We start from the raw sequence: 16,018 nt of genomic DNA, 5'->3' as shown, positions 1-16,018 counted from the left end.
TATTTCTTGCATCCTGGGGCCAGTAATGAACAAACTGGCCTGGTGCCATTTTATAGCGAGGCCTGAATGCTAGCTGAACAAATGAGGTCATAATAATTTCGAAAATTTATTGTTCCTCCTCTGATGATGCCATCGTCAGTTATTTGGTGTTGCTAAGCAAATAATAGTATCATTGATCCTTCCCGTCACTAATCAACTGAAGTAATTGCAGCTCTTCCTTCAAACCTGATTTGATTTTTCTACTCGAATACCTGTTATGATTCAGAAATGCCAATTTTGCAGAATGTGCTACAAATTTGTCTTCCGCAAGTCAGAAGTTCTTTTCCACATGTTTTAAGCGAGGAATACTGATTGTGTTTAGGTCAGTTCAATGGTACCCACTCGTATGATTTATGCTTTTGCCAAGTCATTAGCGAAGTTTTTTTTTTGCATGTTGAAAACTGGTAATTTACACAAAAGAGCCTCTTGTCACTGCAGCCATAACTTATGAGAGTAGCCATGGTCATCACTATTCAGAGGTTTGTTTTATTTAAGCCAGAGGCTTTAGTGGCCATAATGCACCAATACAAGGTCCAGATTCTTACCTCATTTGGGTGCAATTCTCAAGAGTTAAGTGATTTTCTCATCAGCTCCTTCCAATTTTATGATATCAGCAAAGACTAAAGAATGCATTCTGTGTGCATGCTCCAGGTTTTTTTTGCAGCCTATTCTGAAATACAAATAGATGTGTCTATGTTGTGTGGTAATCACTCCCCTGGCTCCTGGGCAAGATGCATGCTTCAGCTGGTCCTTCCTAATGATGCCCGGTATTGATGTTATGAATTTGAGTCCGCTGTAAATACCTTCTCAAATTCGGTGGCAACAGTCGTTCCCAAAAGTGGTCTGAGTGCCTGAGCATCTTACCATTTATGCTATTGTGCACGTAGATATAGTGCAGTGGGAGTTGCCTCACACTGCCCTGTATCTACTCACACAGTAGCATAATTCAGAATGGTCACAATTGAACCCTCCTGTGACCTGAACCGGATATCAATGTTTCTCCAATCTCTCTGAAAGCGGACCGAGTTAGGTTAAGCTTGGTTTGAAACATTCAAGTACTTTATTCAGTAATGAGGTGAATGCGCAAAGCAATAATCATGTTCAGATTTCTTTGTTCAATCTATAACTTGGCTTCTCTTGTGTAAATTACTGATTTCTCAACAGTGAGGAAGCTTTGTTAATTCACTTAAAATTTACTTCCTGTCATAAATCTCATCACATTTGGATGAAAACAGGTCTATTTTTATAAAACAGGGAAAATCTATGGGCTTGATGTTAACTCGATGCATGTAGATGGGTTTTGATCAAGTTAAAACCGTGCATATGGATCTATATGTACATTATATGTCTTTCTCTAGTTCATACATAAGGCTACATATTGATTTATAGTGAATGTACAATTTGAACCAATAAAAAAAACTCGCTTACAATCTTTTGTGGAAATTTCTTGATTGCTGAATTTTCAGCAGAGATCCCAGTAAAACAACAAATTTCCTCTCCTCCATGTTGCTGCCAAAGTCCTAGCAGACAACTGAGATAACCTCACAGAAATTCTGTGAGTATCAAAATAATTGCCAATCAAAAAATTGTTCCCAATCTGAGATTTCAAAAAGACTTTGATAACTATGAGAGTTTTATCTTTTCCTTCTTTATATTCCTTCCTCCGATGCACTGTTTTTGGGACCCTGACAACCACAATTTTACAGCCGATCCTTTCACATTTTCACAATTATCATTTTTTTACTTGCTGTTTCTGATCTTTCTTCCTCTGTAATAAACATTGACAGGTTTTGCCTTATGTTTTATTTAGACTTGAACTTAGTCTACAACCTTTTATTAGAGCTTCATGATTGCACAATTTTTCAAGGTTTGCAGAATCCCTGTGCCCATCGGAGGTACACCCCCATCAGGCCATACCCTCTCTTAACCCAGCCCCTTCCTCTTAAACTTGACCCCCCAACCCCTGTTGTATAAACTCAATTGGTGTTTACATGTAGTATTACTTGCAAATACAGTCTGATTCATTCTTTTCTCCAAACACATAGAGCATTTTTTGGATGGTGGGGTCTCCCACCACCTGAAGAGTTGATGGGAAATGCACCCTGCCGACACTAGCTGTCCCATAGCCATTTAATACTCAGTAGGGCGTTAATTGGCTCAGGGCAAGAATTCCACTCCTATCTGGGGAGGAAGTCCCATCTTAGACAACCCTATAGTCCCAGCAATGCCAGGTTCAAGTGGTGGCAACTGCTGGGACTACTGAAAATCACCAAAGGTCAGGAGATAATGGAGGCTGGACTTCAGGTAAGTCCAGGGTATTGGCAGGGCCTGGACAGTAAGCCCCAGAGAGGTGACTGAGGGGCTGGGGGACAAGGTTTCAGAAGGAAAGGGTGGGTATGACCTTGTGTGGGTGTGCCTCCGATGGGAACAGGGGATCACCAAAGGGGGCTCCCCCCATGCTTATCTGACCAATTTACCACAACAAATCTGCGCTGGCTTTCCTTAGTTAAACTGTGTTTATCCGAGTGACTATTAATTTTGATTCAATGTTTGATTTGAGCTTTCCCACCACTGAGGATAAATTATCTGGCTTGTAGTTTCTGGCTTACCTTTACAACCTTTTTGGAACAAGAGTATAACATTTGCAATTCTCCAGTACACTGGCACCACCCCTGAGTCAAAGGAAGACTAGATAATTAAGGCCAATGCTTCTGCAATTTCCAATCTCACTTCTGTCAGCTTCTGGGTATGGAGAATGCAGGGCAGGTGATGTGTTTTGGTGATGATCATTTCAAATTGGTGCCAATGTCCAAATCTTGGATAATGCTCTGATACCCTGTCTGCCCTGAACATAGAACATAGAACAGTACAGCACAGAACAGGCCCTTCGGCCCACGATGTTGTGCCGAGCTTTATCTGAAACCAAGATCAAGCTATCCCACTCCCTATCATCCTGGTGTGCTCCATGTGCCTATCCAATAACCGCTTAAATGTTCCTAAAGTGTCTGACTCCACTATCACTGCAGGCAGTCCATTCCACACCCCAACCACTCTCTGCGTAAAGAACCTACCTCTGATATCCTTCCTGTATCTCCCACCACGAACCCTATAGTTATGCCCCCTTGTAATAGCTCCATCCACCCGAGGAAATAGTTTTTGAACGTTCACTCTATCTATCCCCTTCATCATTTTATAAACCTCTATTAAGTCTCCCCTCAGCCTCCTCCGCTCCAGAGAGAACAGCCCTAGCTCCCTCAACCTTTCCTCATAAGACCTACCCTCCAAACCAGGCAGCATCCTGGTAAATCTCCTCTGCACTCTTTCCAGCGCTTCCACATCCTTCTTATAGTGAGGTGACCAGAACTGCACACAATATTCCAAATGTGGTCTCACCAAGGTCCTGTACAGTTGCAGCATAACCCCACGGCTCTTAAACTCCAACCCCCTGTTAATAAAAGCTAACACACTATAGGCCTTCTTCACAGCTCTATCCACTTGAGTGGCAACCTTTAGAGATCTGTGGATATGAACCCCAAGATCTCTCTGTTCCTCCACAGTCTTCAGAACCCTACCTTTGACCCTGTAATCCACATTTAAATTAGTCCTACCAAAATGAATCACCTCACATTTATCAGGGTTAAACTCCATAAACTCCATAAACTTCCCTGAAAGGAAGAGTTGGCGATGCAGAGTCCATTCAGAGCACAATACCAATCAAGTCATTGTCCGTTGAAATTGATCTTGTCCACCCCATTTTGGCTGAGGCACATACGTTGGCCATCAATCTCTTTCCTGCCCATCACATGTATTGAGATCACCAAGCATGAGTAACTTCTCGCCCAGTGGGATGTGCCTCAAATATTATTTAGAGAGCCATAGAATTGATCTTTGTACAAGACACTGGCATTCAAGGTTGGTGCATCAGGTGATAGACACAGAGGTAAGGTGTTCAGAGGTTGCTACTGATGAACCAAATTGATTGTGTCAATCTGTTGCTGACTGCAAAGTTTACACCACGTTCACTGTGTGTTCAGTCACATTGGACTCGAAACGTTAACTCTGCTTATCTCTCCATTGATGCTGTCAGACGTGCTGAGTTTTTCCAGCACTTTTGGTTTTTATCTCACGTTTACACTGGTCTTCTGTGCTTTTGCCTTGCAAGATGTACTTAGCCACACATAGAGTCTGTGTTGGCTAACCTGACCTCCTGTAGAGCAGCAATGTCAACATCAAATCTGTGTTTCTGAAGATTAATCAGCATCACCTTGCATACACTTGCTGCAGAATGTGGGTCATTGTTCATGGCCAAGGCACATAGTTCTGACATTCCAGCTTTTAGGCTGGGAGATTTCTCCTCTTTTCCCATGCTGCAGAATGGAGTATAGTTTTAGGAGGTACAGACTTGCCTCTTGACCTCATTGGCTAACATCTGGATGAAAGACAATGGCCTATACATCTGAAGCCTAGTTATCTGCAGGAATTGCTGGAAGATGCTTGCTTGAATGAAACACCAGTTGTCTGATAGAATTCCACTCCAAATTTCATGTCTGCTTTACTCACTTAACCTTCTCAATGTTGTTAATTTTAAAAGCAGCGTCTAGCAGGTCCAGTCCAACAAAGATACAGATGTGAATAAAAATGAATACAATACCAATTGGAAGCTGCTTCTTGAGGTGGTTCCAATGGTGAATCTCATCATCTAGGTGGGTCAGGCCATGGTTCCTCCTGTGAGAACCTGCCTGCTCCCTAACCCAGCGACAACTGGCAAAACCCACCCTTTGCACTAAACCCCCTCGATAGAGTTCCAACCTCAGCGCTAAATTGGTGTTCACCACCATGCTGATCAGTGGCTGCAGCAGCTGGAAAAATTGGAGATGGTACAGGGAAGAGCAGTGAGCATGATCCCAAATGCAAATTAATGAGATAAGTGGAAAGCTTAGAGTAGCTCAAAGTCTGAAGAGTAGGTTAAGCGAATGAACCATAGAATCCCTATAGTGCAGAAGGAGGCCATTTGGCCCATCGAGTCTACACCACCTATTGATAGAGCATCTTACACAGGCCCACCCACCCTATCCATGTAACTCATGCATTTACTACGGTTAATCCACCTAACTTACACATCTTGGGACACTATGGGGCAAGTTAGCATGTTCAATGCATCTAACCAGCACGTCTTTTGGTCTGTGGGAGGAAAGCAAAGCACCCGGAGGAAACCCATGCAGACACAGGGTGAACGTGCAAACTCTGCACAGACAGTGACCCACGGCCAGAATCAAACCCAGGTTGCTGGTACTGTGAGACAGCAGTGCTAACCACTATGCCACTGTGGAACATATTAAAGCACATAAAAGGTTAAATGGCAAATAGGTGAATCTGAAATAGTACTCAAAGTAAGCGATGTCCATGGTTCAGTTAGTAGCACTTCCACCTCTGAATGTGAAGGTTGTGGGCCCAAGTCTCACTCCAGGACTTGAGTGCAAAAATCATATCCGAGGCTCCAGTGCTGTACTGAGGGAGTGTTTCAGGTGAGATGGTCCTGCCTGTCACCTTCATGTGGAAATAAAAGATCCCCAATAGAAGTTTAAAGAAGAGCAAGGAAGTCTAAACATGAGGTAATGAACTGAAACAAAATAAGATTCCATAGCGATAGGGAAAATGCAGGGGAGTGGGACTAGGTGAGTTGCTCAGCATAGATACAACAGGCTGAATGATTCACCATTGGAACCACCTCAAGAAGCAGCTTCCGATTGGAATTGTATTCGGTCTGTAGCCATTTTATGATTCAAAGAGTTGTCCCCAGTGTTCTGCTCAATATTAATTTTTCAATCAACATAACAAAAGCAGAGGGCGGGTATTTCCGGTCACGCTTGCCCCAAAACCAGAAAATCCCACCCAAAGTCAACAGACCTTTCTATGGTCCGTGTCTCGCCCGCTACGATTCCCTTGGCAGGCAGGACAGCAAATTCCCGCTCCAGAGTATTTGGTCATTATCATGTAGCTGTTTATAGCAAACTGGCTGCCACATTTCCTACAGCACCACACTGACCTACTTCAAAAGTACTTCCATGGGTGTACAATACCCAATATGAAAGGCACTATATAAATGCAAATCATTCTTTCCTTAAGTTAGATTTGTTTTGCGCCCTACATCTCTCTACCCATGTGCTTGTTTCCCCCTTCAATTAACTAGTGGATAAATATTGATGGCCAAATGACCTTCTAATATAATATATATAATGCATATATAATAACAGCTTAGATATATAAAAGCAAATAAACATTAATGAGCTGTATTTTAAACATCCTATTTGGAATAAGGAATAATTTGTCTTTGAAATCCCTCAACAATGTTTTGCCCTAAATGATGTATTTTCTTTTACGTTATGTCATTTTATTTGACAATTCTAACAAATGATTCAATACCAGCAAGTGGGTCCAAAAATGTTTCTAGAAACCAGGTGGGCAAAGCTTCGGGACACTTGTGTGTGCCCTCCTAACCCCAGCTCCATCTCTCCCATGCTACCATCCAGACCCCAAAGAAGCGAATCAGTATCGCTCAGCCAGACCTGGATTCGATTCCCAGCTTGGGTCACTGTCTGTGTGGAGTTTGCACATTCTCCCAGTGTCTGCATGGGTTTCCTCCGGGTGCTCCGGTTTCCTCCCACAGTCCAAAGGTGTGAAGATTTGGTGGATTGGCCATGTTAAATTGTCCCTTAATGTCAGGGGAATTAGCAGAATAAATGCATGAGGTTATGGGAAAAGGGCCTGGGTGGGATTGTGGTCGGTGCAGACTCGATGGGCCGAATGGTCTCTTTCTGCACTGTAGGGATTCTATGATTCTAATTGGACTATCGAGGCCTGACTGTGTAGCATCTCACCCACCCTCATCTTTATGCTGATTTCTTCTGAAGGAACAGGCTTGTGTTAACCTGACTTTTCCTTTGGTGGGCTGGCGGAGCACAGTGGAACATCTGACACACAGCACGGTAGTCTGTGCATGGCTGTATTTTCTAACTGCTTGGGAAGGTAAGAGTGCAACTCTACCTCAAGTAGGGACTTCAAAAGAGATATCATGAACATGGATTTTGGAAATGGAGAACCCAATCTCAGCGAAGGAGGGTGTGCGCTTGCAAGCTAAGCTTTCCCAACTTGCAGAAAGGTCAGAGGGAAATGTGAATGTAGAGGAATAGATTTCCTCTGAAAAGTGTCTCCTAACATTGACAAAAATTCAGCCCAGCGTCCTATATGAAAAATATTTTAATCTGTCCATGTTTTTCTTCGCAATTTCAGTTAAAAGCACTGCAATAACCATTTTTTTTTTCTGATTTACTTCTCTATTACGTCAGCAAGTAATTTAAATGATTTAAGCATTGCTCAGAATTAATTAATTCTCATACAGTAGTAACGCAGGATATATCTTTATCTAAAAAAGCTTCAATAATGATGCTATTTATTTATCATTATACCATTTGGTTGTGCGGGAGCTTCCCAATTCAGCAAGATCGTGTCATTCCTGTTGTCCACCTTCCTCCACTTGGGTGGATTCACACCCTGAGGCGCATCTTGTTCAGTGGTAGCTCTGCTGATGTTACTAAAACCCCATCCATAATGATTCCAAGCCGCTATTCTGTACTCATATGTCACATATGGATCTAAATTAGTATCTGCGGGAAAATAAGTTCAAAGAAAATTTAAGGTCAGACATCTTGTGATCCACATCTGTCAATCAGGCATCAACATTTCTCTTGCAAGGAAATGAGCAAAAATTAAGTGCATTGCTGACAAATTCTACAGTGGTACCTTAACCTCTAGACCGCTGGTAGTTACAACAAATTCAGTCCATCCTGAGCCAACTAACATTTTCCGGTTTTCAATGGAGACACAGAGGCTGGAATTTTACCGTCCGGCCTGCCATGGGAATCAGAGCGGATGAGGGGCGGACCATGGAAAGGTCAACTGGTGGCACAGTGGCACAATGGTTAGCGCTGCTGCCTCACAGTACTGGGGACCCGGGTTCGATTCCTGGCTGGGGTCACTGTCTGTGTGGAGTGTGCACATTCACCCCGTGTCTGCATGGGTTTCCTCCGGTTCCCTCCCACAGTCTGAAAGACGTGCTGGTTAGGTGCATTGGCCATGCTAAACTCCCTCAGTGTACCCAAACGGGCACTGGAGTGTGGCGACTTGGGGATTTTCTCAATAACTTCATTGCAATTTATCAAAGGTTTTCTGAAAATCCAAATATATTACGTCCATCAACTCTCCATTATCAATTTTGCTAGTAACAGCCTCAAAAAACACCAATAAGTTCGTCAAACATGATTTCCCATTTGTAAATCCATGCTGACTAGGCCCAATCAGATCATGATTATCTAAGTGTCCATGTATCACAAGCTTTAAAATAGATTCTAGCATTTTCCTTACTAATGATGTCAGGCAAAATGTCTGTAGTTCCCTATTTTCTTTCTCCCTCCCTTTTTAAATAGTGGGGTGACATTTGCCATCTTCCAATCTTCAGGAAGCATTCCAGAATCTATAGAACTTTGGAAGATGTTCACCAATGCATCCGCTATCTCTATAGCAACCTCTTACAAAACTCTAGGGTGCACAATATCAAGTCCTGGCAATTTATCAACTTTCAGTCCCATTAATTTCCCCAATACAATCTTCTTACCTACACTAATTTTTTTCAATTGCTCATTTTCTCTAGTCCCTTGGAATGCTACATCTGGGAGGTTTCCTGTATCTTACTTAATGAAAACAGACAAAAAGTAATCATTTAGCTTCTCTGCCATTTCTCTATTCCCCATTATGAATTCTCCTGACCCTGCCTGTTTGTCTTAGCCAAACGCTTCCCTTCGACATACCTATAGAAGCTCTTACAGTCTGTTTTGAACAAGGCCTACTCTAAATTTTATGATCTACTTAAGCATTTTATTAACCTTTTTTTTCATCCTTCCAGCATTCCAAGGGGGCAGATGGAGATAGTGCTGGGCTCAGCACCCACAGACTCAGATTAGAGGTGGCCACGAGGGTTGCTGAGTGCTGAGGCAGGCTGTTTGAATGCCCTGTCTCTGTTCTCTGGGACATTGTCCCAAGTGTTTCCTTATGTTACAAGCCCTCTGGCCCCCCACCTCTCCTTACACCCACTCCCCATACCCTAACCATGTCAGTCAATACCCCTTACCTATCCCCAAAGCCCCTTATAACTTAGATGCCAATTTAACATCAACTCGTACCAACCCATGCACAACCAATGCCACGTATAGGCCCAAACTAAATTAATGTTAAGTCATGCCAACCCATGCCATTCATCCACCCCTTGCTCCATTGCCAACTTAATGCCAATAAACGATACCTCTTGTTATGCCACCCAGCAGTCTTGTCCCTGAATTCTCCATGCCACCTCACCCAGTATCCACAATGGGCAAACCTTAGGAGTCTTACTGAGATGAAATAAAATAGAGTTATAAATATCTATGGCAGCCTTCACCATTTAAAAAATACTCCCATTCATGAAAAACCAATTAGACTTTTAACTCCTGCAAGTACTTAAGCCCTCATAAAATAAAACTGTATCCATAACCCCACATCAAAGACAAATAATCCTTTAATAATCTCTTAAACTGTCAACCAAATTGTGAATTTAGGACACCCTCCAGGGATAATTATAGGTTCTGAAAAGCAACCAAGCTTTAATAATGACTGAATGATATGCCTTAGGATAATATCAATAAAAGCTATTGTAACTTCTAGATCAGTTTTTCTTTAACCTTTTACTGACATTGGCAGTCTCTTTTTTACTGTTTAAAGGGTCAGGGATTTAAACACCTTCACAGCTTGAATTTCAATTTTAACCAACACTGAACATGTAGACATCTTTAACTTTCGAAATAGGGATTTAAGTAACTTCATAGCTTGACAGTTCTACAAACCTTCTTCACCCTTCAAGAGCATTTACATCTACTCTAAAAAACATTATAGGTCCCATGCTGCAAGTTAAGCCTTTGCCAGAGTGAAAATAGCATCTTTTTGAACTCAGCACTGAATTTAAATGGCCCGGCTGAGTTTAGGTTTTTCTCACATGAGTCACACCATGCCCCTTTACACTACTGATGAAATTGGTACCTGTCAGAATTGGATGGCGGGGGGTGGGGGTGGAGGCTGTGGAGGGGGAGCGGTGTGGATGGGATGGGGAGATACCTTCGGATCAAAGTCCCACTCACTATTTTGGAAGGTCCAAAGTGACTCCATGAAAATCCAGATCATTAGGTCATACATTCAAAATCACAGTCAGTGAGGTAGATTTTAAGCAGTGTGTTAAAAGAGCAAAACAAGGTTGAGAGGCACAGGGTTGTAGGGAAAGCATTTCAGACCTTAGGATCTGGGTATCCGAATACCCGGTGACAAATGGTGGAGCGGTTAAAATCAGGAATGCTCAAGAGGCCAGAATTAGATGAGCACAGATATCTTGGCGGGTTGTGGGGCTGGAGGATATTACAAAGCGAAGGAGGGGTGAGGTTATGTTGGGATCTGAAAACAAGGATGAATTTTAAAATTAAATCGTTGCTTGTCTGGGAGCCAATGTAGGTCAGCGAGCACTGGGATGAGAGGTGAAAGAGGCATGCGCAAGTTCAGACATAGGCAGAATACCGGAGGACCAGAAGTTTGCAGAAGGCACAATGTGGGAGACCAGTCAGGAGTGCATTGGGAAGCATCAATGCTGGTATTACAATAATATGTACAACTCATTTTGGATTATATCTTCCTTGGTTTATTACTTTGAGTCAAAATGTAAATATAACCTTTTTGCTTGTGCCTATTATTTGCCAAAAAATCATGTCTCACCATTAAGTGAAATCAAAGTTCCATTCTCCGCAATGTGTGACTATGTTAGTAGTTTGTGTCGAGGAACTTAGTGCTTTATTTCAGTAAAACAGGCACAATAAATATGTATTTATATGAATACCAACATATTGGATGGAGGTGATATTAATACAAGTGGACTATATTATCCAAAGTGCTTGATGTCTTAATATCATGTAATATGCTTCTCTGTAAAGACAATGAAGTAAAACTTGATACTATTAAAGTTCAAAGTGTAAGGCATACTTCAGCACTGCTGATTCCCAGTGGAAATCCACCCTTGAAGATAAGACATGTCAGAGATAAGGCATTGTTGCACTAATTCTTTGATCCACTATGCTTTGAATAAGCTCCCCATTGGAAGTGTGTGAATGCTGAATTTATCCTTACATGTTACAATATCAACTCAAATCAAATCTTATCATGTGATTGGACTGTGGAGTATTGTCATCAATCCTTATCTGCCTAAATTCAATACCTGCAAAAAAATGTTGACTTATGTAGGATATAGGTAAGTCCACAGGTTGACTTTTGTAAATCATAAAGGAAAAAACAGGTCAGATTATACTTCAAGGACTAAAGGTATTTTGGTGTTGAGATAATACTGACAAACATCTTCATTCTCAACTCTATAGCAATCTCACCCTGGGTCGTATTTTGCAAAAATGCTCAGCTTTTCCTATGTCATGTTTTAGTTGCAGTTTTCTCCTAGTTAGGTGTTGTCCTATATTTATAATTATAGGTGAATACAATTAATAGATAAAGGACTGGACTTCTGTGTTGGGCTCGAGAAATGCAAGCTGCGTCATTCCCTGAGTTCAGAAAACTGAGCCCGCCACGTCAGGCCACAGCTAGCATATTTTCATCTCCTGGAGATGTTGGCAGACAGGGTTTTGGTTATCCGAGTCCAGAAGCAACATCAGAGGAATGGGGGTGCTGTGGCAGGCTGGTTCAAAGGGCCCACCTTGGTTCACTGGGACATCAGCCTAGCTCTCCAAAATACTTATGTACCCTAACTCTCACCCTTGTGCCAACACACCTCATATGCCCTCCAAGCCCCATCATATCCCCCATGCCACCCTATGCTCCTAGGACCCCCACATACTCCCCATGTCCACTCAAACTCCTCATAACCCATGGTGAATTAAGTTTTTCTGGACCTTCTGAAACTCAGCCAAGCATTCGTAAACACCCTGAGCATCAAAACAAATCCTGGGAAATGGAAACAATGGAGTTCATTGAAACTAAAAACCAGGTGACCTTTTTAAAGCTGCAGATGGTATTTATTTCTATTTCGAAGCATCAAAGTTCAGATTTGTTTTATACTTCCTGGACCATTCCTTTCAAAGTAAAATACCTCTAATGTTAAATCTCAGTCCAAACCATAGCATGGGAGTTATGTTTCTACAATTTTGAATGAATTATGGCACTCCCCCCACCACTCTACCCCCTCCCACCCTCCCCCCCACCCCACCCCCACCCCCCCACCGGTCATAAATTGTCAAGCTGGCTTTTCTTTTAGAGCTTCTAAAACCCGCACCGGCACACAAAACAACGTGAGGAAGAAAATTCGCATTTCTTTATGGTCGTCACAATGACAGCCCACTCTCAGCAGAGGTATATGCTGCTTTTGCACTCAAGACTTTCCTGTCCTGCGAGGAGGCCACACAAAAAAATAACAGAGGGTCAGATGGCTCTGCAAATTGCAATTTGCAACCAAGAATCCTAAATTTCCTGCATTCCCAACCCCATTTCCATCTCCAACTGGAGACAGAAATCCCACCCAAAGTCTCTTATCAATCTAAAGTATTTCAGGAGCAGCAGAATACAGTTTTATACATGACTTTAGGAACCAAGTCAAGACAGCCATTTAATCACCAGCAGATAATAAAAAACTTGCAAGTTGAATTAATAAATTTTGCTCGTCCTACACAAAAAGGAGCCTCCAAAATGTTATTTGTATTGATTTTGTTTGTTTCTCACTGGGATTACTGTGGTCAGAGACTGGAGAACATGTTCAGCAATGTCATGTGACGCATCCTTTAGATGACCAGGCTGAGCCTTGCAAGTGTTACAGTAAGCCAGGTAAATGGAGAAATCTGTGTCTACATCAAATTAGTTATAGATGCAAAAAAGAAGAGAGCTCTTTTGTCTTGCTTCTTAAACATAAATAGCAACAGTAGGCTCCAGTTAAAAATAGTAACAGTATACTTAGATTCACATAAGAAGCCATACAGCAGTACCAGAGTCTGTTACAGCAGAAATAACACAAACATAAACCTAACAGCAGGCAGCATCTACAAAAAGAGACAGAGACTCGTCTGGGCTGGATGTAAATCCCAATTCCCATCAGTGAAAGTACAGTGTGCTAACTCACTGCACTAAACAATCCTACAACCGCATAGATTTAATTTCCAATGGCCTGACAAAGCTACGATGGTGTCCCAATTGTTTGCAGAGTTTTACAGTGTAAACAGTTCTGTTGTGGACTGGATATAATGGTCTTAAAGGTCATACTAGAATCCTGGCAGAATGAATTACAAATTTGGAACCAGTAAGACTCAAGCTGAGAACTCTGCACTTTTTTTGAATTCCATGTTGCAGCTGCATGAGATTTGCATTGATTCCTTATGTATTAAAGTAAAGTTTATTTATTAGTCACAAGTAGGCTTACATTCACACTGCAATGAAGTTACTGTGAAAACCCCCTAGTTGCCACACTCCGGCGCCTATTCAGATACACCTAGGGAGGATTTTAGCATGGCTAATTCACCAAACCTGTACATCTTTGGACTGTGGGAGGAAACCGGAGCACCTGGAGGAAACCCACACAGCTACAGGGAGAATATGCAAACTCCACACAGACAGTGACCCAAGCCAGGAATCAAACCCAGGTCCTGGCACTGTGAGGCAGCAGTGCTAACTACAGTGCCACTGTGCTGCCCGTGCCATATTAGCACTATCCCACAGAGCAGCCCAAGTAGCTTTGCATTAACCCACATTAATAAACATTGCAAGGCATGTAATCACTTGAAGGCATGTTCAGTTGTATCACTGTAGTAGCTTCTAGTAAACTGGCAACCTGAATATTTTGCCTTTATGCATAAGTCCTTGAAACTTAGAGGGCTTTTGTTTTCTGGTATATATACAGGAATAACGCAAAGAGCAAAATTAAAGACAACTGATCTTGTTTTAAGAAATAAATTCCCAGTATATTAATTGAAAACATTTGACACAAAAAAATAAATATATTTTTTCAGATACCTGTGAATGTATGGCTGGTGGGACCTCCTGTGTTAATGATCTCCTCTGGCCAAAAGCAAAGCATTTCACTCGGTTGTTTATTCACTGAAGTCAGAGCCTCCATTTTTTCTGACCAGGTGCAAATATAAACATTGGAGTTGAAATCACATCTGTTGCAATATCCTCTCGCTCTCTGGGATAATGAACATCCTGTACGCATGCCACAGTCTCTCTGTTGGGTTAGAAATGTTAAATTTGTCATTATGATGGTTTAGCAGGGCAGCCATAACATAGATATGCAATTTCCACACAATCTTTGGTGGTTTAGAATATTTGCATAGAATAAGAGTGAAAAAGTTGCAAATACTGATAACAGGACTTATAGAAATCATAGAAACCCTACAGTGCAGAAAGAGGCCATTCGGCCCATCGAGTCTGCACCGACCACAATCCCACCCAGGCCCTACCCCCTTATCCCTACATATTTTACCTGCTAATCCCTCTAACCTACGCATCTCAGGACACTAAGGGGCAATTTTAGCATGGCCAATCAACCTAACCCGCACATCTTTGGACTGTGGGAGGAAACCGGAGCACCCGGAGGAAACCCACGCAGACACGAGGAGAATGTGCAAACTCCACACAGACAGTGACCCAAGCCGGGAATCGAACCCAGGTCCCTGGAGCTGTGAAGCAGCAGTGCTAACCACTGTGCTATCGTGCCGCCCTAGATGAGTGTTGACTGGCAGGCTGCACACTAATTTAGTGCTGGTATGGCCTGTGCCCAACCTTTCTCGCTGTTGAATTTGTGGGGTCCTTTCCCAAGAGCTAATGGACCCTGTAAATCTGATGGACTCCATTCAGAGTTTTGTTGGCAATGAACAGGCCAGGTAGCTTCTTCAGCAATTCTTCAACTGTGGACTCAAGAAAGATAGAAGTGCATCCAAGAAATCATGATCACCCTTTCCAGCAGCCTACTCCCACTGCCAGCCCCTCCAACTCCCCAGTCACCTGGCGCTTGCCTGAGGCTTTCTGGATGTGAGGCAGGCAGCCTGACATTAATGTCTTTGCACAAGTGAGTTTTCTGTTGACTCTCATCCATTGATGCTAGCATTAATCTTGACTCTGGTTGTGCAGTACGCAGTTTGAACCTAAAGGACTCTGACTAATTTCTTGACACTGGGCTTTTAAAATTAATGTTCAGTTTTATAAACACGACTTCCTGATGTATATTAACTTGGCTGGGAAAAGGTGGACTAGGAGTTATCTCCTGAAACCTAGACCTTGGGTCTTCACAGTCGTTTCCGAACAACCAGGACTGGGTTCCATACTATAGTATTTGCAGGACCAATCCAATCTGCTTCTGTACTTTAGAAACAATAGAAACATTAACTTGGAGTGTTTTGTTTTATGTTCTCAGTATAATCTTGTTCTCTGTCCATGTTCTGTTATATGTTTTCATCCTATTCTTAAACATGTTAAGACTCAAGCCGAAGACTTCAAAGTGTTTTGTGAAGTTAGCCAAGACCCGAAGTTTAAATCTGATTTTGGCATTGGTGAGCATAAGGTGTTTCACTCCAGGTATGATTTAAGTGACCCACTAGGAAGCTTTTATCAAACAAATTTTATTTCAGAACACGGTTAAAATACAACAAAACGAATTAGCATAACTTTTAACAATTACAAGACTTAAACATGACTTGGCATAGCTATCTCTGTTGTTCCAAGGTAAACACCATCCCACAGGCACACACTCTTCCTCAGATTTAGCACAAAAACAAATTTGCTCATGTGATGCTGCATTTTCAGCTTTGTAACATCTATGGACAGAAATCCAAGCCAGCTATTTGCAGAGAAGAATATATCCTCAAAA

The 16,018-nt window shown here is 42.1% G+C and overlaps 1 protein-coding gene across 1 annotated transcript in view; it reads right to left on the bottom strand.

Moving 5' to 3' along the window:
* The window catches only part of ush2a (Usher syndrome 2A (autosomal recessive, mild)), a 916,330-nt gene that overhangs the window by 166,719 nt on the left and 733,593 nt on the right, over window positions 1-16,018 (bottom strand). Inside the window, exons 52-53 of the mRNA XM_078230465.1 lie at window positions 14,167-14,377; window positions 7,506-7,703 (exon numbers count right to left, since the gene is read on the bottom strand). Coding sequence (XP_078086591.1) covers window positions 7,506-7,703; window positions 14,167-14,377 — 409 coding nt within the window. The remainder of the gene's footprint in view (window positions 1-7,505; window positions 7,704-14,166; window positions 14,378-16,018) is intronic.

This window comes from Mustelus asterias, chromosome 15, assembly GCF_964213995.1.
Source record: "Mustelus asterias chromosome 15, sMusAst1.hap1.1, whole genome shotgun sequence".
In the NCBI taxonomy this organism is placed as follows: Eukaryota; Metazoa; Chordata; class Chondrichthyes; order Carcharhiniformes; family Triakidae; genus Mustelus; species Mustelus asterias.
Note: the sequence above shows the minus strand (reverse complement) of the source record. Positions and strands in the feature narration are given on the sequence as shown.